Source organism: Somniosus microcephalus, chromosome 6, assembly GCF_052327205.1.
Source record: "Somniosus microcephalus isolate GS21.2 chromosome 6, FLI_Smic_1.0, whole genome shotgun sequence".
NCBI lineage: Eukaryota > Metazoa > Chordata > Chondrichthyes > Squaliformes > Somniosidae > Somniosus > Somniosus microcephalus.
Genome location: NC_140992.1, coordinates 241,346,029 through 241,368,474, shown reverse-complemented (window position 1 = coordinate 241,368,474; position 22,446 = coordinate 241,346,029). Strand labels below are relative to the sequence as shown.

The 22,446-nt window shown below is 49.0% G+C and overlaps 1 protein-coding gene across 1 annotated transcript in view; it reads left to right on the top strand.

Annotated features, from left to right (window-relative positions):
- Window positions 1–22,446, top strand: part of dpep1 (dipeptidase 1) — a 97,449-nt gene that overhangs the window by 35,870 nt on the left and 39,133 nt on the right. The window contains exons 3-5 of the mRNA XM_085991641.1: window positions 4,357–4,489; window positions 15,370–15,520; window positions 15,989–16,058. Of these exons, the coding sequence (XP_085847767.1) occupies window positions 4,357–4,489; window positions 15,370–15,520; window positions 15,989–16,058 (354 nt within the window). The remainder of the gene's footprint in view (window positions 1–4,356; window positions 4,490–15,369; window positions 15,521–15,988; window positions 16,059–22,446) is intronic.

The window sequence follows — 22,446 nt, the reverse complement described above, 5'->3', positions numbered from 1 at the left end:
AACAAGTCCTGCAAGGGATTCCGGGGACTCAGTGTTACTTGGACGACATCCTAGTGACAGGTGAAGATGACAGTGAACACCTTGCCAACCTAGAGCAGGTTCTCACTAGACTACGTGAACATGGGCTACGAGCCAATTGCCCCAAGTGCGAGTTTTTTAAGAAACAGATATCGTATTGTGGCCACGTGATTGATGAAGAGGGGTTACATAAGTCCCCTGACAAAATTGAAGTGGTACTTAAGGTTCCAGCGCCTGAAAATGTGTCGCAACTGAGGTCATTCCTCGGATTGGTGAATTACTACCATAAGTTTTTGCCGAATTTGTCCACAATTCTGCATCCACTGAACGCCCTACTACGAACGGGAGTAGCATGGAAATGGAGCGATGAATGTAAGCGGGCCTTTCAGAAGAGTAAGGACCTAATCACTTCAAGAGAAGTATTGGCTCACTACAACCCATCACTACCGATAAGACTGGCGTGTGATGCGTCCCCCTACGGCATTGGGGCGGTACTGTCACATAAATTCCTTGATGGTTCAGAGAGGCCGATAGCTTTTGCGTCACGCTCGTTAACTTCAGCTGAGCGTAACTACGCCCAGATTGACAGAGAGGCCCTCAGCCTGGTGTGGGGGGTAAAGAAGTTCAATCACTACCTGCACGGTCAGAAATTTACTCTACTAACTGATCATCAACCTCTCGTCTCCATTTTCAACCCTCAGAAGGGCGTACCGATAATGACGGCACAACGGCTACAGAGGTGGTCCCTTTTCCTAGGGGCACACCAATATGACATTGAGTACAAAGGAACTAAACAGTATGGGAATGCTGATGGATTGTCGCGCCTACCGTTGCCGACGGTGGAAGAAGAACTGGCAGTGGATCCAGTGGAGTTATTCCACTCGACTATAGTTGAATGTCTCCCTGTGACGAATGCAAACATAGAAAAGGAAACACGAAATGACCCGACACTCTCCTGGGTCTATGATTTAACGGTGAAGGGATGGCCAGCACATGGCGAACCACTGCTGCCAGCATTCTCGCCGAGAAGAGAACAGCTGTCAGTGTGCAGAGGAACCTTGATGTGTGGATCCAGAGTAGTAATTCCACCCAAATTGAAGGATAGAGTGCTCAATGAGCTTTATGAGGGTCATCTGGGAGGGGTAAAAATGAAGAACTTAGCCAGAGCGTTTGTGTGGTGGCCGGGAATCGATAGAGAAATTGAAGAGATGACCAAGAGCTGTACAGGATGCCAGAAGGTCCAAAACGCCCCACCACAAGCCCCTCTACATCCATGGGAGTGGCCCTCATCCCCATGGCAAAGGGTGCACATTGATTTTGCTGGTCCCTTTATGGACTTGATGTTTTTAATTGCGGTGGATGCACATTCAAAGTGGCCAGAGGTAATAAAAATGTCCTCAACCACCACAGAAAAAACTATCACAGTCTTATGAACCATATTCACCAGGAATGGGCTGCCTGAACAGATTTGCTCTGACAATGGACCACAGTTTGTGTCTGAAGAGTTCCGGAGGTTCTTAAAGAACAATGGTGTTAAGCATTACACATCCGCCACATATCATCCAGCCACTAATGGATTGGCCGAGAGGTTTGTTCAAACATTCAAGAAGGCTATCAAGGCAATGTGTAATGAAGATATACCCCTACAACACAAGGTGGATAACTTCTTGTTTGCCTACCGGAATGCGACACATGTGGTTACCAACCAAACTCCAGCCATGATGTTCTTCAATCGAAGACTACGATGCCGCTTGGATTTGGTTAAGCCAAACGTCAGAAGAGATGTGGAGAACAGGCAGTTTAAGAATATGAATGAAAGGCCGACCAGGAGTTTTAAGATAGGTCAACCAGTTTTGGCCCGGGACTACCGCACAGAGAAATGGCAGCCAGGAACGATCTGTACACGGCAAGGACCTCTAATGTATACCGTGGACGTTGGAGAGAGCATTGTAAGACGCCATGCTGACCAGATTCTAGAGTCACTGGAAAACGTCAACTCCACACCACGATCTGATACACCTGGCGATGTAACCGAAGTACCAATTGCATCTACCGCAGAATCGGTGATATTGGAAGCAGACGAACCAAACAACGACATTGATCCCGACTCAACCTTGGCAGACGAACCTGATATCCCAAAGAGGCATTATCCAGACAGAATCAGGAAGGCTCCTCAAAGACTGAACTTATAATTGCTTAACTTCAACCAATGTATCTAGCAACCGTAATTGTAATTGTAATTAGTTATTATTTAGTTGTTAAATGAATGTTATGTACTGTTTATCTAAAAGGGGAGGAATTGTTGTGTATGTACCTTTAAGGGAATAACTGGTCTCAGACTGCAGTACCAGCAGTGACCACCCCTGTATAAAAGGCCCTAGCAGGCTTCTGTAGTTTCAGTTTCCAGGTTGTCTCCATTCAGTAAAGACTTGTTATAATCAACTCCTGCAGTCCGTGTCTCAATTATACACGGACATAATACTTATGGAGTGGCAGCTATGACTGCTTCAATAGATGCCTTGCACGACAGCCTTAGCAGGACAATTTCACAGGCATTCCAGGACATATTTGGAGCTTATTTGTCTTGCTCTCATGCCAGCCATTAGACCAACTGAGCCCTTGCCCTCTACTAGTGGGCTGCAAAGAGTGGTAACAGATATCTCTGTCTCTCAGGATAGTTACAATAAGGCTACGTCCTTCCAATCCCCTCTACCGCCAGCACATGAGGGATCTTCAGGCCTGGGCCTGGCTCCCCTTGCAATCATAGGAGAGAAGTAGCTGAAGCTGGTTCTTCAGTGATGTTAGGATCACTGAGACAAATTTCACCTTAGCATTTGATGATTCCAATGGAAATATCCTGGCCTTTGTCTTTGTCAACTGCACCTAGCGTGAAAATAGCACCTCTCAATCTGTTGTCACTCATGGAGCACTACGCAGAAATAAATAAAACATCATTCTTCTGTAAGAACATAGAACATAAGATGTAATGGAGTGAGAAAAGGCCATTTAGCCCATCTAGCCTGTTTCTTCCAATGTACCATGCAGAATGTTCCCCTAAAAGGAGCTGAATATTGTAATATATGTGTGTAGAGTAAATGAAGGACAGAGACACCAGTTGCTAGTTCATGTGCTTGCTTTACTAGACCAGAGTGAACTGAGCATGCTCATACTAAACCATGTGACAAACCATCTGATAACACATTACACTGCTTTCCTCTTAAAAAAAATGTACATATTCCCCTCTCAAATATAACAAAACTATGGTCCCACCTTTCCCAGCATTACATATACCACAACAAAAACTCCTAGCTTTTTTTTCTTTTAAATGAATTACAAATCCAGTTTAATAACAGGTTTGCAGAGCCTTCCTGATCTCCTTACAGAAGGTTTTGGTGTTGAACCAAGTTACAATGCAAAGACAGGTTTTTAAGAGCTACAATGTACTCACTGATGGTTTCACTTTGTTTTTGGTTTCTGGTACCAAACTTATAGCTCTCTGCTATTTCTAATGACTTTTGGGTTGAAATGGTCCTCGAGTTTCTCAACAATGTCTTCAAACGACGCATCCTTCACTTTCCCTGGTGCGAGTGGGTTTGTCAAAGTTCGGTAGACAGCTGGCCCGATCTCCGTTAGAAAAATTGCTTTCTTCCGTTCACGAATTACTTTATTTTGAGCTTGAACATTCTCATCTGCACCTTCGGTCTCAATCATGTTATTGGCCTTAAAAAAAATCTCCATCCGCTCAATGTAAGAACTGAATGGCTCGCGAACTCGGTCATACATGCTGAGGCTTCCGATGAATCCCGTAGGCGCGGCCAAGATTGTTCTGATTCCATCGAACAGTGACTCAGCGCTACCTGTGAACATAAGAACCAACGCCAATGTTGCTGTGGAAACATACATGTGAAGGCGAAGCACAGACCACTCTGCATCAGCATTAACAGTAAAACATCGCAAAATTCAGTTTAGGTGTCACAAATTCACCTTAAACTTGTCCACTCGAAGGTTGAACACTGTGTCCGTCCATGATCCCTAAAAATGGCTTTGGGATCCCATCCTTGTCACCAAAAATGTAATATATGTGGGTAGAACAAATGAAGGACAGAGACATGATGAGTTGCTAGTCAAGGTGCTTGTTTACTAGGCTAGAGCGAACTGAGCATGCTCATACTAAACCATGTGACAAACCATGTGATAATACATTACAAATATCCTAATTATATTATTGACATTACTCCCTAATGCCCATGGTATAAGATTGATTATTGCACATCAACATTTAGCTAATTTAGTTTGTTAAAGTTCTAAATTGGAAAATGATGCATAGTCTTCTTCCAGTTTTGGTCAGCGTTTACACCATGTAACTCCCAGTACAAGGATGCTGTGAGACAGACCCTGGAGCAGATTGATGTTATACAAAGGATGTGTCAGAAGTACCCTCAAACATTCCAGTGTGTAGGTTCAAGCACAGGTGAGTAATCCATTTTTATATTTGTTGTCAACAGTTGCAATTAGTGTACCGATATTTTGTTTGCTTGCCCTGTGGCCTACTTAAACTGTGCTTAACACTGTTGCTCACCACATCCTGCAATGGACAACCATGATTAGGAACTTGCCATCAGTACATAAGTGCTTCATGAGCACAAACTCATATCCTGCCATTCAGCCCAGCAGCCTTTAGCATACCAATATGCTTGACCAGTGTAGTACTCATTCTCAGGAAGCATTTCAAAACTGCATGTTCCCGCAGTAAGCTAAACAATAAAAACAGTTGGTGCTGAAAATCCGCAGTGTCTTCCAGCGGTTTTTTTTGGTCATTTAATACTCCTGTGAAGCGCCTTGGGACGTTTTACTACATTAAAGGCGCTATTTAAATACAAGTTGTTGTTGTTGTTATTGACCTCGGCGGAGTTTGCCAGATTAGCAAGGGAGCACTTCATTACCAAGGGACAGGCTTGCACAAGCGGCGGTTTGGGCATATCTGTGGTCCCTGTCTGTCCATGGTGGCTGGCAGCTTCTGCACTCACCCAGTCCTGTGGAACAATGGGCCAGCCACATCCAGCCTCTGTGTAATGGAGATGATATTTACTTTTTAAAAATTCTTTTCTTTGGCGGTGGTGGGGGGGGAGGCTATACTATGAACCCCATTGTTGGAGCCCACATTCACTCTTCTGGATGCCGATATGTCTCAACTCAGTCAGCGATATGTGGCAGCAGCTGACTTATCTAAAGGAGCAGGAGCTCCTCGGGCGTTACAGAGTGATATCAACAATTAGCTGATATTCAGCTCTTTTCAGGTGAAAATTGTTCATGGTACATTGTCCGATGGCCCAGGAGTTCACGCTGCTTTGCTCTGCCCCCTTGCTGTTATTTGCCTTGTAAGGGCAGGTGGAAGTTCTGTCCCCTACCAGGCAAATAGGAAACTCCTGGAAAGAGGGGAGTCTTAGCAGGAGACAGTTAGAACCCTGATCAATTTTTGACCACATGCCTTCCTAACGGTTGAAGTATGTTACTTTCCAACAGGGTCATTTTTGAGATTTGCAGCTATATTGTCACATTTGCATCATTCTGACTCCAGAATGAATTAAAGCCAGGTGGTGTGACACCTCCTCCAGGTGTTTGACATTATGTGGAGCACAGATTGGAACCAGGTTTTAAAAACTCTCAGGTGGCCCATTGGATCTCCTGGAAACTCGATCAAATTGCTCCAGAATCTCTTTAATATTATGAGAAAGCAATGTTTCCATCTGCAACCTTCTACCATTAAAATAACAGCAGAAATCTTGCTTGTTGAACAGAGTGTGATTCACAACAACCAGTAATAACCTGGGACTTCCCAGCTGTCCTTCACACTGTGTGATACTGGTCTCAGACCAGCAGGAAAGGAAATCCATTTGGAGGTTTATTAGGTGGCCAGAAGTCACTATAATAAGAACAGATATCACCACAATTGCAGCTAGCAGGATCAAATGTCTGACTCATACATCACCATCAGTTATCTTTGTTGTCTTGTTTTTATGTTACTTAAAATAAACACACAAACAAAAAGTGAGTAGGATGGGAGAGATCGTGGCCTAGAAATTCAGTTCGGACGCTCTTGCGGCGCTAAAGTCGGGCGCTCGGCAAATTTAGCGGCCGCCGGAAAGTGCAGGCGACCTCGCCGAAATTCAGTAGATTTGGCCAACTTTTTGGCCGAGCGCTGCAATAGGCGTTGGAACCCTGTGTTCAGGCGCTAATCCGGCGATGCGGCCTGATAACGCCGATTCCGGGCGCAGCGCAGGTGCGATCATGTGCTGAGTGTCAGCAGACACCCTGACGCCGGCCAGCTCTTAAAGGGGGAAGGGTCAACTTTGACTGCAGCCACGCCCTGCATGCTGTAGCCCTGCAACTAGGCCTCAGCACTGGTTGTGTCCCAAATCAACGCCTGGAGGTAATGGAGAGGGCCCGTGAAAGAGCCCAGCGGTTCTCTGACCATGCGCTGGGTGTGCTCCTTCATGGGGTACGCAAGAGAAGACGGGTCGTGTGCCCGGCTAGTGGCAGGAAGGCTCCCAGGAGCATGTTCAGGGAGGCCTGGACCAAAATTGCCCGGAGGGTCTCCTCCAACTCCGATGTTCCCAGGAGTGCGGACCAGTGCCGCAAGAAATACAATGACCAATGTCGGCTGGTCAAGGTGAGTACCCTTTCCAGTGTCCCCCTCATCCTTGCATGTGCACCTCCCATTAGGGCCAAAGGGACATCAAAGGTCTAATGCCCAGCCCTCCTCCCGCTGCAATGGCACTTGCATGTTAATCAATAGCTCTTTCTGCACTTAGCACACTGTCCAAGCTATTCCACCATGGGAGGCCTCACACACAGCAACAGGGCACCACACTGTCCAAGCTATTCCACCATGGGAGGCCTCACACAGAGCAACAGGGCACCACACTGTCCAAGCTATTCCACCATGGGAGGCCTCACACACAGCAACAGGGCACCACACTGTCCAAGCTATTCCACCATGGGAGGCCTCACACACAGCAACAGGGCACCACACTGTCCAAGCTATTCCACCATGGGAGGCCTCACACACAGCAACAGGGCACCACACTGTCCAAGCTATTCCACCATGGGAGGCCTCACACACAGCAACAGGGCACCACACTGTCCAAGCTATTCCACCATGGGAGGACTCACACACAGCAACAGGGCACCACACTGTCCAAGCTATTCCACCATGGGAGGCCTCACACACAGCAACAGGGCACCACACTGTCCAAGCTATTCCACCATGGGAGGACTCACACATACCAACGGGGCACCACACTGTACTTAGACGCCCTCCTTTCTCTTGCAGGCCAAGCTGGCGAGGAATGCCAGGAGCCTGCGTGTCACTGGTGGAGGCCCTCACGATTACCAGGAGCTAATGGTTCTGGAAGAGAGGGTGGCCCGACTCCTGCGTCACCCGGTGACTGGGCCTGTGGCGCTCGGCGACGCAGACCCTATACTGGAACCCACTGGTAAGGACAGGACCGGGTGCACCTCTCTCCTTGCCCTCGCGCATCAGATCTACATCCTTCCCCACTGGCCGAAAAATGCGCATAATGCACCAGTGCGGCCTCCCTCGCTGTTGGCCTGTCCTCACTCTAAAGCTACACTTGTGCCTTCCTGCTTTCGGCTGGTGAGGAGGAGGTGCTCCCTGAAGCCCACACAGCCAGGCCCTCGGAGGAGGAGGACGTCGAGGAGCAGCAGGAAGGCGCCACCTCGGGGGAACCCTCCTCCGCTCCAGGAGATGGCAATGAAGGGGAGACGTCTGGCGTGCCGGAGAGCCAGGGGGAGGCGGGGGGGAGCCCCGAACCTGGTCCCAGTGGCATGGACGCACGCGGCAAGGCTCCGGCGGCACGCCAGCCTTCTGCCCAGAGGGGGGAGGCGGTGGAGGGGAGGGCAGAACCTGCTCCCAGTGGCGTGGCCACACGCGGCAAGGCTCCGGCGGCACGCCAGCCTTCTGCCCAGAGGGGGGAGGCGCCCTCCAGTCCGGACTCGGACGTCGCCCAGGAGGTGCGCCTCCTGGACGAGATGTCGGCGACGTCGGAGCGGCGGCACGTCGAATTCATGGAGGTGGTGGCACAGATGCCTCACGCCATCGAAAGCCTCGCACAAAGTGTGGTGGCTTTCGGCCAATCCCAGGCCAGGGGGCTGGAGCAAATCGCAGCAGCGCATGCCAGGGGGGTGGACCTCCTTGTGGCAGCGCATGAGAGGGGGGTGCAACAACTCGAGGCAGCGCAGCACGCCAGTCGCCAGCTGAGAGGTGCTGGGCAGACAATGGCACTGCAGATGCGGGCACATGCCGGCGCAGTTGGGGCACTGACTTCTGCCACCCTCGCACTGGTGCGGAGGCGTCGCCAGGCCAGCCGCCGCCCTGCTGCCGCACACCGGTCTGGCGACCAACAGTTTGGCGCGCTTGCTCCCCGGCCAGGCCGCCCGAGTGCACGTGTGTCTGGCGAGCAGCGCGCACCTGGCATCACCCACCTTGTCCCCATTGGTGCAGGCGAGCCTGCCACTCCCCCAGCCAGGGTGCAAGGAGCTGCTGCAGGCAGTGAAGAGGGCCACCCACAGCTGCAGCAGCCACCAGCCGGCCCCTCCCGGGCCCGCCCTTGTGTAGGCCGACCCCCAAGGGCATCTGGCGAGACGCCTTGTCGCCCTGAAGATCCTTCCCCCAGCCTCGCCACAGCCTCACGGCCCAGCTTGAGGCGCAGCAGCAGGACGGGCCGGGGCAAAAGACGGCTGTCGATGGACTCGCCCTCTCGCCACACCGAATAGAGTGTGGTGAGCGAGGGTTTGGGTGATGCGGGGGCTTCTGTTCTGGGGGGCATTATGTTGTTTGGTTTTATGGGGGTGTTTGTGCTGTGGGGGGGGCTTGTTTTTGTTAGGCCAGTGAGGAAGGCCATTTGGATGTTGATGTTTTGTTAGTCCTCCCCAGGTTTTGGGAGTGACAGAAGTTTGTGACTGTTTTTTGGGGGTCTTCTCTGTTTTGCTCTTCCATGTGGGAAGGGCCCTGAGTTTTTGAAATAAAGATGTTTATTTATTCACCATGTGCAGGTATCATGTTTCAAGTGGTTGTTGGGTTAACCGGCTGAGGGCTTGCGGAGCGGCTGCCTTCAGCTGCGTTCAGTGGCCCAGGCCATTCCCTGACAGGGGGCCTAGAAGTGTCGAGCAATAAGCCCCCGGCGGACGGCCCTTGGACCTTGTCGCTCCCTCCTGGCCTGGTGCTCCTCCTCCTCAGGGTCCTCCTGCTCGTCCTCCTGAGGTGGTGGGGCAATGTCAGGTGGCAGTGCCTGAGTCCTGCGGATAGCCAGGTTGTGGAGCATGCAGCACACCACGATGAACTGGGAGACTCTATCCGGCGAATACTGAAGAGACCCGCCCGAACGATCCAGGCAACGGAACCGTTGCTTGAGGACGCCTATCGTTTGCTCTATTAGGTTCCTTGTGGCTTGATGGCTTTCGTTGTATGCCAGCTCCGCTGGGGTCCTGGGCGCGCGCAGCGGGGTCATGAGCCATGTGCACAAAGGGTAGCCCTTGTCCCCGATAAGCCATCCCCTTGGTGGAGGCTGTGCCTGGAACATGTCAGCCACAGTAGTCTGGCGCAGGATAAAGGCATCGTGGCTGCTTCCTGGGAAGCGGGCATTGACAGCTAGGATGCGCTGCCTGTGGTCACACACCAGCTGCACATTTAGGGAATGGTAGCCCTTCCGGTTGCGGTATTGCTCGGCATTGTGGATAGGTGCCCGCATAGCCACATGCGTGCAGTCAATGGCGCCCTGCACCATGGGGAAGGCCGCGATCCTGGCAAATCCGACTGCACGCTGCTCCTGCTTGTGTTGGGTCATGGGGAAGGAGATGAATTGGTGCCTCCTCGCGAAAAGTGCTTCGGTGACCTGTCGGATGCAGCGATGCGCGGCGAACTGGGAGATGTTCGCAATGTCCCCAGCAGCGGCTTGGAAGGAGCCGCTTGCATAAACGCTGAGAGCCACCGTGACCTTCACTTCCACCGAGAGAGACGTCCTGGACATGAGCTGTGGCTGCAAATCTGCGTGAAGCAGCTGGCAGATCTCTCCAACCACCTCCCTTCTGAAGCGCAGCCTCTTAACACAATGCGCCGCAGTCATGGTGAGATATGAGACCTGCTCCCGGTATTGCCTGACTGGGTAAGGCCTACGTTGGCGACGCCTAATGGCCCCTCTGCATCTAGGCATGCCTGGCCCTCTCTCAAAGCGTCTGCGAGCCCTTCGCACAAAATGTAGCAACTGAGGGTTGGCCCCCCATGCAGCCCCCATTACAAAGTTCCAAACAGCAAAATCACAAGGATGCAAATGTCAAAGCACTGGCTAGAAGCCAAAAATACCTCTCCTATGGTGTCCGAAATCAGTAATCTCTGTGCCTTGCTCTCTGTGCAGAAATCCAAAGCAGTAAAGTCATTGCAGCGAAATGGCTGGCTTTTATGGGTGAGTGGATGTGCCCTTTAATTAGCGCTCCCCGAATCCCACAGGGCCTCTGTTGAGTTCCATTTCACAGTTCTTAGCAGCGCCACGCCCACATCGGCCGGGCGCATCTGAATTTCCAGTTTGGGGCGCACAAACGGCGTTGCACGACGAAATGACGTCATAAGATGCGCGCGCAGCTGAGCGGGCGCTAACACTTTGCGCCGGCGCTAAATCCCACCTGAATTTTGGCGTAGGCGCAGATCCGGCGGTGCCCGGGCGCTAAGTGGCTAGCGCCGGAAATCTGGCGCTAACGGCTGGCGCAAACAGCTGAATTTCTAGGCCAGTATATTGTAAATTACAATTACATTTTATTATCCATGGAGTTTTCCACAAATTCTTTCTCAAAATATGCAACAAAGCACTCTCCTTTAATGGCAAGCAGCAATCAATTAAGAATTGCTAACTCACCCTAAATCCCACCCCTCCCCCAATTGCACTTCTGGCCAGACCTTTAGTGCTACCAGTATGAGTGGGTCTGTGCCATGGGTGGATGTGGACTGAAAATGTCAACATTGCAATCTCAGGGCTCAGATGTTCCATTAACAAAGTGACTGACTCCTGTGATGTCCATTTGTGAATCTTTGGAAGATTCCTGTGGCATTAAAGTTAAGGGCAGTGATGAACATCTCTGACACCGGTAGAGCTTAGCTAATGGTTGGTATAACTGTAGGTCTTCAAGGCTCAGGAGACACATTTTAGTCACAACCTTCTTGGTGGGCCTGTGCCTTCTCATGCACTGTTCCTCCACCATGCCCAGTTAGCTGACTTTGATGTGATGGAGCGGGGCTAGTATCAACTGCAAGCCATTTGCCTTTTATGCTCCCTGCATTCCCAAGCCCACCTCTCCTCCCCCTCTTGCTCCACTGCAATATACCCACCACTGGCCCCTGAACTCATATTCCAAGGTAAAAAAAAACCTCCAATGTAATAAAAACAGAAAATGCTGGAGACACTCGGCAGGTCAGGCAGCATCTGTGAAGAGAGAAACAGAGTTAACGTTTCAGGTTGATGACCTTTCATCAGAACTGGAAAAAAGCAGGAAATGGAGCCGATTTTAAAGCAAGTTTAGGGGCTGGGAAATGGGGGAGGGGATGAAAGAACAAAAGGGAAGGTCTCTGATGGGATGGAAGGCAGGAGAAGTAAAGAGACATTAAGAGATATTCAAGGCAAGAGGAGATGGTAATGGGACAGGTTAAGAAACAAAGGATGGCTCTAGATGAAGTGTGAATTGCGCTGGCAGAATGAAAGACAGCTGCCATGTGGGAGAGAAGAAGAAAAAAGCACAAACAAAAAGTGTGGATAAGAAATATTATAAATATATATATGATAGGGGCCGAGGTTATGATCTGAAATTGTTGAACTCTATGTTGAGTCCAGGGGGCTGTAAAGTGCCTAATCGAAAGATGAGGTGCTGTTCCTCGAGCTGTAATATTCCTCCAATGTAATATTCATTTATTGTACTGTATTGCTAAAGTGAAATTCAAAATCTTTCCCTTCCTTAATCTCACATAATGAACTTTCGGAGGCTCCACGCCACCTGTGGGTCCTCTCACGCAGTGGCTGACTAATCCGAACATCCCGGGTGCTTGCCACACAATTATACGTCCCTTAATGCCAGCGGACAGAAAATCATGAGCAGTGCACCTGCGATTTCCCAATAACACTATCGACGTGCAAGGCCCCACCAGCTCTTCCCACCAACTCCAGTCCTGAAATACGGAATGCTGTACAAATTCTTCATTAAGGATTTAAAAACAATAATCTTCTTTTTCTTTCTGTTTGCTAATATTGGTTAATCCACTTTTGGAGGAATAAGAAAGCCAAGAGAAGCACTACATATGGCCAAATAGCCCACTAGCATGTTCTACTGATATTACATTCCTTTTTCATTCATGGTTAGTTTTTCACTGTCAAACAGAGCAAAATGTAACTCTGTTTAGGTATCTGAAGAAGGAATTATTACCTGAAAGATATAAAGCTGTTCAACAGAAGATATGATCCAGCTTTTCAATTAATACATATTTTCCAAATACTAAAGTAGGTTTTGAAATTAAATAAAATGAGTAGAATCAAATATTAAAAATAGAAATCTCCTGAAAGTTATTTGCCAAATATAAATGTACTAAGTCAGCTTCAGCTTAGGCAGTCCCTCGGGACCGAGGATGACTTGCTTCCACATTAAAAATGAGTTTGCAGGTGACTGATTAGTCCAATGCGGGACCTACAGTCTCTGTCACAGGTGGGGCAGATGGTGGTTGAAGGGGCAGGTGGGTGGGGTGCTCCTTGCGCTGCCTGCGCTTGGCTTCTGCTAGCTCCCGGCAAAGAGACTTGAGGTGTTCGGCGCCTTCCCGGATGCTTCTCCTTTGTGCAGTCTTGGGCCAGGGATTCCCAGGTGTCGGTGGGGATGTTACACTTTTTCAAGGAGGCTATGAGGGTGTCCTTGAAGCGTTTCCTCTGCCCACCTGGGGCTCTCTTGTCGTGCCGGAGCTCCGAGTAGAGCGCTTGTTTTGGGAGTCTCGTATCGGGCATGCGGACAATGTGACCCGTCCATCAGAGCTGATTGAGCGTGGTCAAAGCTTCGATGCTGGGAATGTTGGCCTGAGCAAGAACACTGACGTTGGTGCGCCTATCCTGCCAATGGATTTGCAGGATCTTGCGGAGGCAGCGTTGGTGGTACCTCTCTGGTGCTTTGAGGTGCCTGCTGTACATGGTCCATGTCTCTGAGGCATACATCAGGGTATCACTGCTGCCCTGTAGACCATGAGCTTAGTGCCGGGTTTGAGGTCCTGGTCTTCAAACACTCTTCCTCAGGCGACCGAAGGCTGCACTGGCACATTGAAGGCGGTGTTGGACTTCATCGTCGACGTCTGCCCTTGTTGACAGTAAGCTCCCGAGGTATGGAAAGTGGTCCACATTGTCCAAGGCCTTGTCGTGGATTTTGATAATCGGAGGGCAGCACTGTGTGCTGGGGGCAGGTTGGTAGAGGACCTTTGTCTTACGGATGTTTAGTGTAAGGCCCATGCTCTCGTATGCTTCAGTGAAGATGTTGACGATGGTTTGGAGTTCGACCTCCGAGTGAGCGCAGATGCAAGCATCGTCTGCATACTGTAATTCGACGACAGAGGATGGGACGACCTTGGATCTGGACTGGAGGCGACGGGGGTTGAACAGTTTCCCGTTTGTTCTGTAAATTAGCTCCACTCCAGTGGGGAGCTTACTGAGGGTGAGATGGAGCATTGCAGCAAGGAAGATCGAGAAGAGCGTTGGTGCGATGACACAGCCTTGTTTGACCCCGGTTCGTAATGAATTGGGTCTGTGGTGGAACCGTTGGTCAGGATCACGGCTTGCATGTCGCCGTGAAGCAGGCAGAGGATAGTGACAAACTTTTGAGGGTAGCCGAATTTGAGGAGGACACTCCATAATCCCTCACGGTTGACAGTGTCGAAGGCCTTTGTGAGATCAAAGAAGGCCATGTACAGCAGTTGGTGCTGTTCCCTGCATTTCTCTTGTAATTGACGTGCAGTGAAGATCATGTCCATTGTGCCCCTTAGTGGGCGGAATCCACATTGCGACTCTGGGAGGAGCTCTTCGGCCACTGGGAGAAGGCGATTGAGGAGGATTCTTGCGATGACTTTCCCTGTGGCAGATAGCAGGGAAACTCCTCTGTAATTACCGCAGTCAGACTTGTCACCTTTCTTGAAGATGGTCACAATTACGGCATCTCTGAGATCCACTGGCATGCGCTCCTCTTTCCAGATAAGAGAAATGAGTTCATGAATTCGCGCCAGTAGTGCTTCTCCGCCATGCTTTAGTGCCTCGGCGGGGAGTCCATCTGCTCCTGAGGCCTTCTTGTTCTTCAGGTGTTGGATGGCCTTTTCAACCTCGTGCCGAGCTGGGGTTGTGCTGAGGTGGTGGGTAGCATGCTGTGGGATGGAGTTGAGGACACTCGTGTCGAAGACAGAGTCGTGGTTAAGGAGATCTTCGAAGTGCTCCTTCCAGCGGGCACTGACTGCTTCCCTGTCCTTGATGAGTACCTCTCCATTCTTGGCCTGCAGTGGGGAAGGGCCTTGGGTGCTTGGGCCGTAGATGGTCTTGGTTGTGGTTGTCGGCTAGCTGCTGGACCTCCTGCGCTTTCCCCACCCACCATCTGTTCTTTAGGTCACGAGTTTTTTGTTGGACCTTGGCCTTCAGGCTTCTGTAGAGCTGCTTTCTTGCTCTCGAGTTCTGTTGCTGTTTCCAGATTAGAAATGTCTTGCGCTTGCGGCTTATTAGCTCCTGGATCTCCTGGTCTTTCTCGTCGAACCAGTCTTGGTGTTTCCTGGTCGAGTGACCGAGCGTCTCTTCACAGGTGCTGATTATGGAGGCGTTGAGTGCAGACCAGACGCTGTGGGCACTCTGTGTCTCTGCATCACTGGGAGTCGTCAGGTTATTTGTGAGGCACAGGCTGAATAGGGCTTTCTTAGCAGGGTCTTTGAGTCCAGCGTTAATTTTCCTGCGGCATTGTTTCTGTTGCCGCCGTTGTTTTGGGGCTACATTGATGGAGATGACAGATTAGGCGGTGGTCTGTCCAGAAGTCATCAGCTCCTGTCATGGCCCGGGTGATGCGGACGTCCTTGCGGTCCCTCGCTCGGACGATGACGCAGTCCAGCAGATGCCAGTGCTTGGATCGAGGGTGCTGCCATGAAGCCTTATACTTGTCTCTCTGATGGAACAAGGTGTTGGCTATGACAAGGCCATGTTCTAAGCATTTTGACAGGAGGAGTCTAAGTCACCTCAATCTGAACCCCAGTGAATGATTGGATATAATCTATATAATTCCTTTCTATTACAGGTATAAGGACAGCTTTCAGAAATCATAAAGTGGCCAGTTTAATTGGTGTGGAGGGCGGACACTCCATAGACAGCAACATGGCTACACTCCGCCTCTTCTATCAGCTGGGCGTGCGGTACATGACCCTCACACATAGCTGTAACACACCATGGTAAGACAAAGTTCGGACACTTTTTTTCTCTTTGTTTAAAAGATGATCCATATATGTTCTATGTTGAACTCTTGATATAGGCGAACAGAAGTTGCAATGGTGGTGTTAGCAGAATGGAACGTGACAGCACTCCAGTTTGATTGTTAGCACACATCCATTTCTATCTGGACTTTCAGATGAGTCCCTGATCAATTATTCGTGGGGAGCTAATTCCCACATGCTGCAGCCCCTGTGGGCTCACAAATACGTACCCATTAAGTACTAGTACGATGCCAAATTGTAGTCAGTTTTGTGCTGTTGGCCCAAACCCACTCGAAGCTATGACAAATGATTGTGATTAAGACTGACAGACTCACTTCACAAAGGACCCTTACAGCCAACAAACACAGGAAACTTTCACCCCATCAGTCTCTGCTCGATTTGAACCCATATCCAAGAGATAAAAGACCAGTTTTTCAAATCTTTCAGGGCGGACAACTGGCTTGTGGACACTGGAGATGACCAACCTGAGAGTAATGGGCTGTCCGAATTTGGAAAGGTTAGTGTACACCACTAATGCTGAAGGGTGTTTAATTTGAAATCTCGATGTGTCAATCAATGTATTCCATCTATGAATGCAAGGCTTCGATGAACTAATCGAATCTATACATTGAATCAATATTTCAAAAATTCAAGGGGCAAAGTCTTCAATGAAAATCTGTTGGGCAAACATCTTTTATCATTTGCTGCAAGCCCAGATGTGGAATGTGATCTCCTTGAAACACATCATTGCATGTGACATTATGATGACCAAGATGACCAAGATGACAGGCTTTTCAGACTCTTCTGCCTACCAAATTACAAACCATAAAAGTCAAACACATAGAGGCAATTTTATGCAATCACATTCCTGGCGCAGAGCCTTGTCTAGAAACATAGAAACATAGAAGATAGGAGCAGGAGTAGGCCATTCGACCCCTCGAGCCTGCTCCACCATTCAATGAGATCATGGCTGATCATCCCAACTCAGTACCCTGTCCCTGCTTTCTCCTCATATCCCTTGATCTCTTTAGCCTTAAGAAATATATCTAACTCCTTGAATATATTTAATGAATTGGCCTCCACTGCCTCTGTGGTAAAGAATTCCACAGGTTCACCACTCGCTGGGTGAAGAAATTCCTCCTCATCTCTGTCCTAAATGGCTTACTCCTTATCTTTAGACTGTGACCCCTGGTTCTGGACTCCCCCGCCATCGGAAACATCCTTCCTGCATCTAGTCTGTCTAGTCCTGTTAGAATTTTATAAGTTTCAATGAGATCCCCTCTCATTCTTCTAAACTCCAGCGAGTATAAGCCCAATCGACCCAATCTCTCCTCATACGTCATTCCTGCCATCCCAGGTATCAGTCTGGTGAATCTTCGCTGCCCTCCCTCCATGGCAAGAACATCCTTCCTCAGATAAGATGACCAAAACTGCACACAATACTCAAGGTGTGGTCTCACCAAGGCCCTGTACAACTGCAGCAAGACATCCTTGTTCCTGTACTCGAATCCTCTCGCTACGAAGGCCAACATACCATTTGCCTTCTTAACTGCCTGCCGCACTTGCATGCTTACCTTCAGTGACTGGTGCACAAGGACACCCAGGTCTTGTTGCACTTCCCCTTCTCCCAATCTATTGCCGTTCAGATAATTATCTGCCTTCCTGTTTTTGCCACCAAAGTGGATAACCTCGCATTTATCCACATTGGGCAGATGCATGGCAGATGCAGTATAATCACCCAACCTGTCCAAATCATACTGGAGTTTCTCGGCATCCTCCTCACAGCACACACGCCCACCCAGCTTTGTGTCATCTGCAAACTTGGAGATATTACATCTAGTTCCCTCGTCTAGATCATTAATATATATTGTGACTAGCTGGGGTCCTAGCACCGATCCCTGCGGTACCCCACTAGTCACTGCCTGCCACTCGGAAAAAGACCCGTTTATTCCAATTCTTTGCTTCCTGTCTGCCAACCAGTTCTCTATCCAAATCAGTACCTTGCCCCCAATCCCATGTGCTTTAACTTTACATGCTAATCTCTTATGCGGGACCTTATCGAAAGCCTTCTGAAAGTCCAAATACACCACATCCACTGGTTCTCCCTTATCTAATCTACCAGTTACATCCTCAAAAAATTCCAGTAGATTAGTCAAGCATGATTTACCTTTTGTAAATCCATGTTGACTTTGTCCGATCCTGTCACTGTTTTCCAAGTGCTCTGCTATTACATCTTTTATAATGGACTCTAGCATTTACCCACTACCGATGTCAAGCTTACCGGTCTATAATTCCCCGTTTTCTCTCTACCACCTTTTTTGAGCAGTGGGGTAATGTAAAGTCTGTGGGTTGTTTAGTTAATTAATACACAGACTACCAGAGTAACTTAAAACAGGACTTTACTATTCGAAGGTCAGGGCGAATCTGCCCAATAAATCCTGACACAGCACTTATATACCGGTGTGGTCACCGTCGGTATTACAGTATACAGAAGCCAACAAAGTAGTGCAACGCCTAAAGTAGTTCTCTTAAAGGTGGACGGTTACATACAATAGTTCTCTTAAAGGTAGACGGGTACGTACACTACAATCCTCCCTTTTTAGCTTACAACATACTGATTCCCCATTAAACATACATTATAACATATATACAACTTTATGCAAGACAGTTCACAGATTCAGTCTCTCTGGAGGTTTCCGGACTCTGTCCGGATAACGCCTCGGTGGTGTCGTAACTCCCGGCGGGGTAGCAGGTGCTTCTGGCAAGGTCGATTCGGCTTGAAGGACAGTGTCAGGTTCATCTGATTCCAGTATTACCAGATCGGAGGTAGGTGTTCTGGGTATCTCTGTCTCAACATTAACCGTGTAAGGTGGTGGAGTAGGTTGGCCATTTGTGGCTGACCCTATGATCTGGTCAACATGGCACCTTATTATACTGTCCCCAATGTCCACCGTATACATCAACGGCCCTAGCCTTTTTCCAATAGTTCCAGGCTGCCATTTCTCGGTACGGTAGTCCCGGGCCAAAACTTGTTGACCTATCTGAAAAGATCTAGTTGGCCTTTCATTCATGCCCTGGAATTGCCGGTTCTCTACGTCCCTTCTGACGTTTGGCTTAAGCAAATCCAGCCGGCATCTTAGTCGTCTATTAAAAAACATCATGGCGGGAGTTTGATTTGTGACCGCATGTGTTGCATTCCTGTACGCCAACAAGAAGCTATCCACCTTATGTTGTAAGTTAATGGCTTCATTACCCATGGCCTTTATGGCCTTCTTGAAGGTCTGGACAAACCTTTCAGCCAATCCATTGGAGGCGGGATGGTATGGGGCTGATGTGTAGTGCTTAACCCCATTGCTCTTTAAGAATTTCTTGAATTCTTCGGACACGAATTGCGGTCCATTATCAGAACAGATCTGTTCCGGCAGCCCATTCCTAGCAAACATGGTCCTTAACACTGTGATGGTTTTTTCCGTGGTGGTAGTGGACATCTTTATTACCTCCGGCCACTTGGAGTGTGCATCCACCGCTATTAGAAACATTGAGTCCATAAATGGACCAGCAAAGTCGATGTGTACCCTTTGCCAAGGAAATGAGGGCCACTCCCATGGATGCAGAGGAGCCTGTGGTGGCGCGTTTTGGACCTTCTGGCATCCTAGACAGCTCTTAGTGATTTCTTCGATGTCCCCATTAATGCCTGGCCACCACACGAACGCTCTTGCTAGGTTCTTCATTTTCACTCCACCCAGATGTCCCTCGTGCAGCTCCTTTAACACCTTCTGTTGAAGTTTGGGTGGAATCACCACTCTAGATCCACACATCAGGGTTCCTCGACACACTAACAGCTGTTCTTTTCTCTGCGAAAATGCTGGCAGCGTTGGTTCGCCCTGTGCTGGCCATCCTTCCACCGTTAAATCATAGACTCATGAGAGAGTCGGGTCATTTCTTGTTTCGTTTTCGATCATCGAATTTGTTACTGGTAGACATTCCACTATGGATGAGTGGAACATCTCTACCGGGTCCACTGTAGTCGCTTCTTCTACTATCGGCAATGGCAAGCGCGATAACCCATCAGCATTTCCATGCTGTTTGGACCTTTTGTATTCGATGTCATATTGGTGTGCCCCAAGTAACACGGACCACCTCTGTAACCTTTGCGCTGTCATGGTGGAAACGGCCTTGTTAGGGTTGAATATGGACACCAACGGCTGGTGGTCTGTCAGTAATGTGAACTTCTTGCCCTGCAGGTAATGATTGAATTTCTTTACACCCCACACAAGGCTGAGGGCCTCCCTATCTATTTGAGCATAATTTCGCTCCGCGGAGGTCAATGATCGGGACGCGAATGCCACTGGCCTTTCCGAGCCATTTGGTAACTTGTGTGAAAGTACTGCTCCAATTCCATAGGGGGAAGCATCACAAGCTAGACGAAGAGGTAACGTTGGGTTGAAATGAGCCAACACTTCTTCAGAGGTAATCAACGCCTTGCTTCTGCGAAAGGCCTTTTTACATTCCTCACTCCACTTCCATGGTACTTCTTTCCGCAACAGAGCATTCAGCGGATGCAGCACCGTGGATAGATTCGGCAGAAACTTGTGATAATAATTAATCAACCCCAAGAATGATCTTAACTGTGATACGTTTTCCGGAGCGGGGGCCTTCACGACAGCTTCTATCTTGTCAGGTGACTTGTGCAGCCCCTCTCGGTCAATGACATGACCGCAGTACGAGATCCGTTTTTGGAAGAACTCACATTTCTTGCGATTAACTCGAAGGCCATATTCCTTCAACCTAGTGAGCACCAGTTTCAAATTTGTGAGGTGTTCTTCCTCGTCTTCTCCCGTAATCAGGATATCGTCTAAGTAACACTGCGTGCTTGGAATTCCTTGTAATACCTGCTCCATGGCCCTCTGCCAAATTGCTGGAGCCGAAGCTACCCCAAAAACCAGTCTATTATAACGATACAAGCCTCTGTGTGTGTTGATGGTGAGGCACTGACGCGACTCTTCCTCGACTTCCATTTGTAAGTATGCCTGTGCCAGGTCTATCTTGGTGAAGTGTTTCCCTCCAGCCAACGAAGCAAAGATATCTTCAATCCGCGGAAGCGGGTATTGTACCGTGTGAAGCACCGGATTCACTGTGATCTTGAAGTCTCCGCAGATGCGGACCTTCCCCGGTCCCCCTGGCTTGTTACTTGGTGAAGACTTCATGACGGGAACAATGGGCGTGGCCCACTCACTCCAGTCCACTTTTGACAGTACCCCTGATCGTTCAAGTTCTTCCAGTTCTGCCTCCACAGCAGGTCGTATCGCGTAAAGTACCGATCTGGCTTTGAAAAATTTTGGGCTTGCATGTTCTGCAATCTTAACCTTTGCTTTAATTCCTCACAGTGTTCCCAGTCCTTGCTGGAATACCTCTTTAGCTTCATCCAATATTCTGGACAACCGTTCAGGTTTGACATCTTCCTTTCCGGAATCTACCGTCATGGTGTTTAGTGAATGCCAGTCTATCTTTATTTTCCTGATCCACTCCCGTCCCAGAAGTGGTGGACCTCCCTCCGGCAACACATACAGGTCCATCCTTTGGTGATCTTTGTCCTTGTATCTCACCTTGACTTCTATCTTTCCGATGGGGTATACTTTGTGCCCCGTGTATGTCTGCAATACTAGTTCCGTATCCTGTAGGGGAATATGCTTGAATAACTTTTTATAATCATGCTTATTCATGACCATCAACGCCGATCCGGTGTCCACTTCCATTTTCACTTGGACTTTTGCAATCTGTAGTGTGATCCAGATAGCTTGTCGGTCAGCTTCATTACTCACATTGTGAATTCTCAGACTATCCAGTTCCTTGCAGTTGGAGTGTGAATCCGAATTCTGTTCTTCCAGACTCTTCCTAGTCACCTCATGTACCTTTCTGTACCTCTTTTGTGGTGACTCATTATTGTTGGTCTTCTTTCCTGACCGGCATACCTTAGCTATGTGACCGAGCTTGCCACATTTCCTACATTCCTGGTTTTTAAACCAGCATTGGTTCTGGTCGTGTGTTGTCTTCCCACAACGATAGCATTTCGTTGTACCCGAAGTAATTTGCTGCACACTGAGTGCCGCTGCCTTTAGCTGCATTTCCGCCGTTCCTTTCGCTGCGGCTTCGTTCGATGCAGCAATAAGGACAGCCTTATCAAGTGTAAGATCGTTCTCTTCGAGCAGTCGTTTTTGTGTTTCTTCCTTCGACATTCCGCACGCGAATTTGTCTCTGAGTGCCTCTGCCAGATTTTCCCTAAACTGACAGTGTTTCGCTAGCCTACGCAGTTCAATCAGGTACTCCGCGTTGCTTTCCTCTTTCCGTTGCGTTCTCGCGTAAAATTTGGATCGTTCCACTAACATCAGTGGTGCGGGGTTAAAATGATCCTTCAGGACAGCAACAATATCATCGAAAGTCTGATCCGCCGGTTTAGCTGGTGCTAGTAGATGCTTCAAGGGCCCGTATGTCTTCGCGCCCATCGAGTTTAGCAAGGTTATAGCTTTGTCATCTTCTTCTATTTTATTGGCCTCACACATACGTGGCCCAGTCTTCTACCTCGGAATTAAAATCGTTGATGTTACCACGCTTAGGCATCTTCCTCTCTTCCTGATAACGCCACGGATTATTTCTTTAAATTTTCTTTTTTTTTTCTTCAAGATGGCGGTTCCCGCGAAAATGGCAGTTTCCCGCGCTTATCTTCTCTCCCCGCCCACTTCAATGGCGGTTCCCCGCTTCTGTCTTCTTCTCCGCCTAATGGCGGCTTCCCGCGTTTCTTCCCCTGGCGGGAGGGGTACACTTTCCCCACGGGCGACGGCCGCTGGCTTTCAGGTTCACAGCCTGCGCGTCGGCTTCAGTGCTTTCCCTTTTCTCGGCAGGGCAAC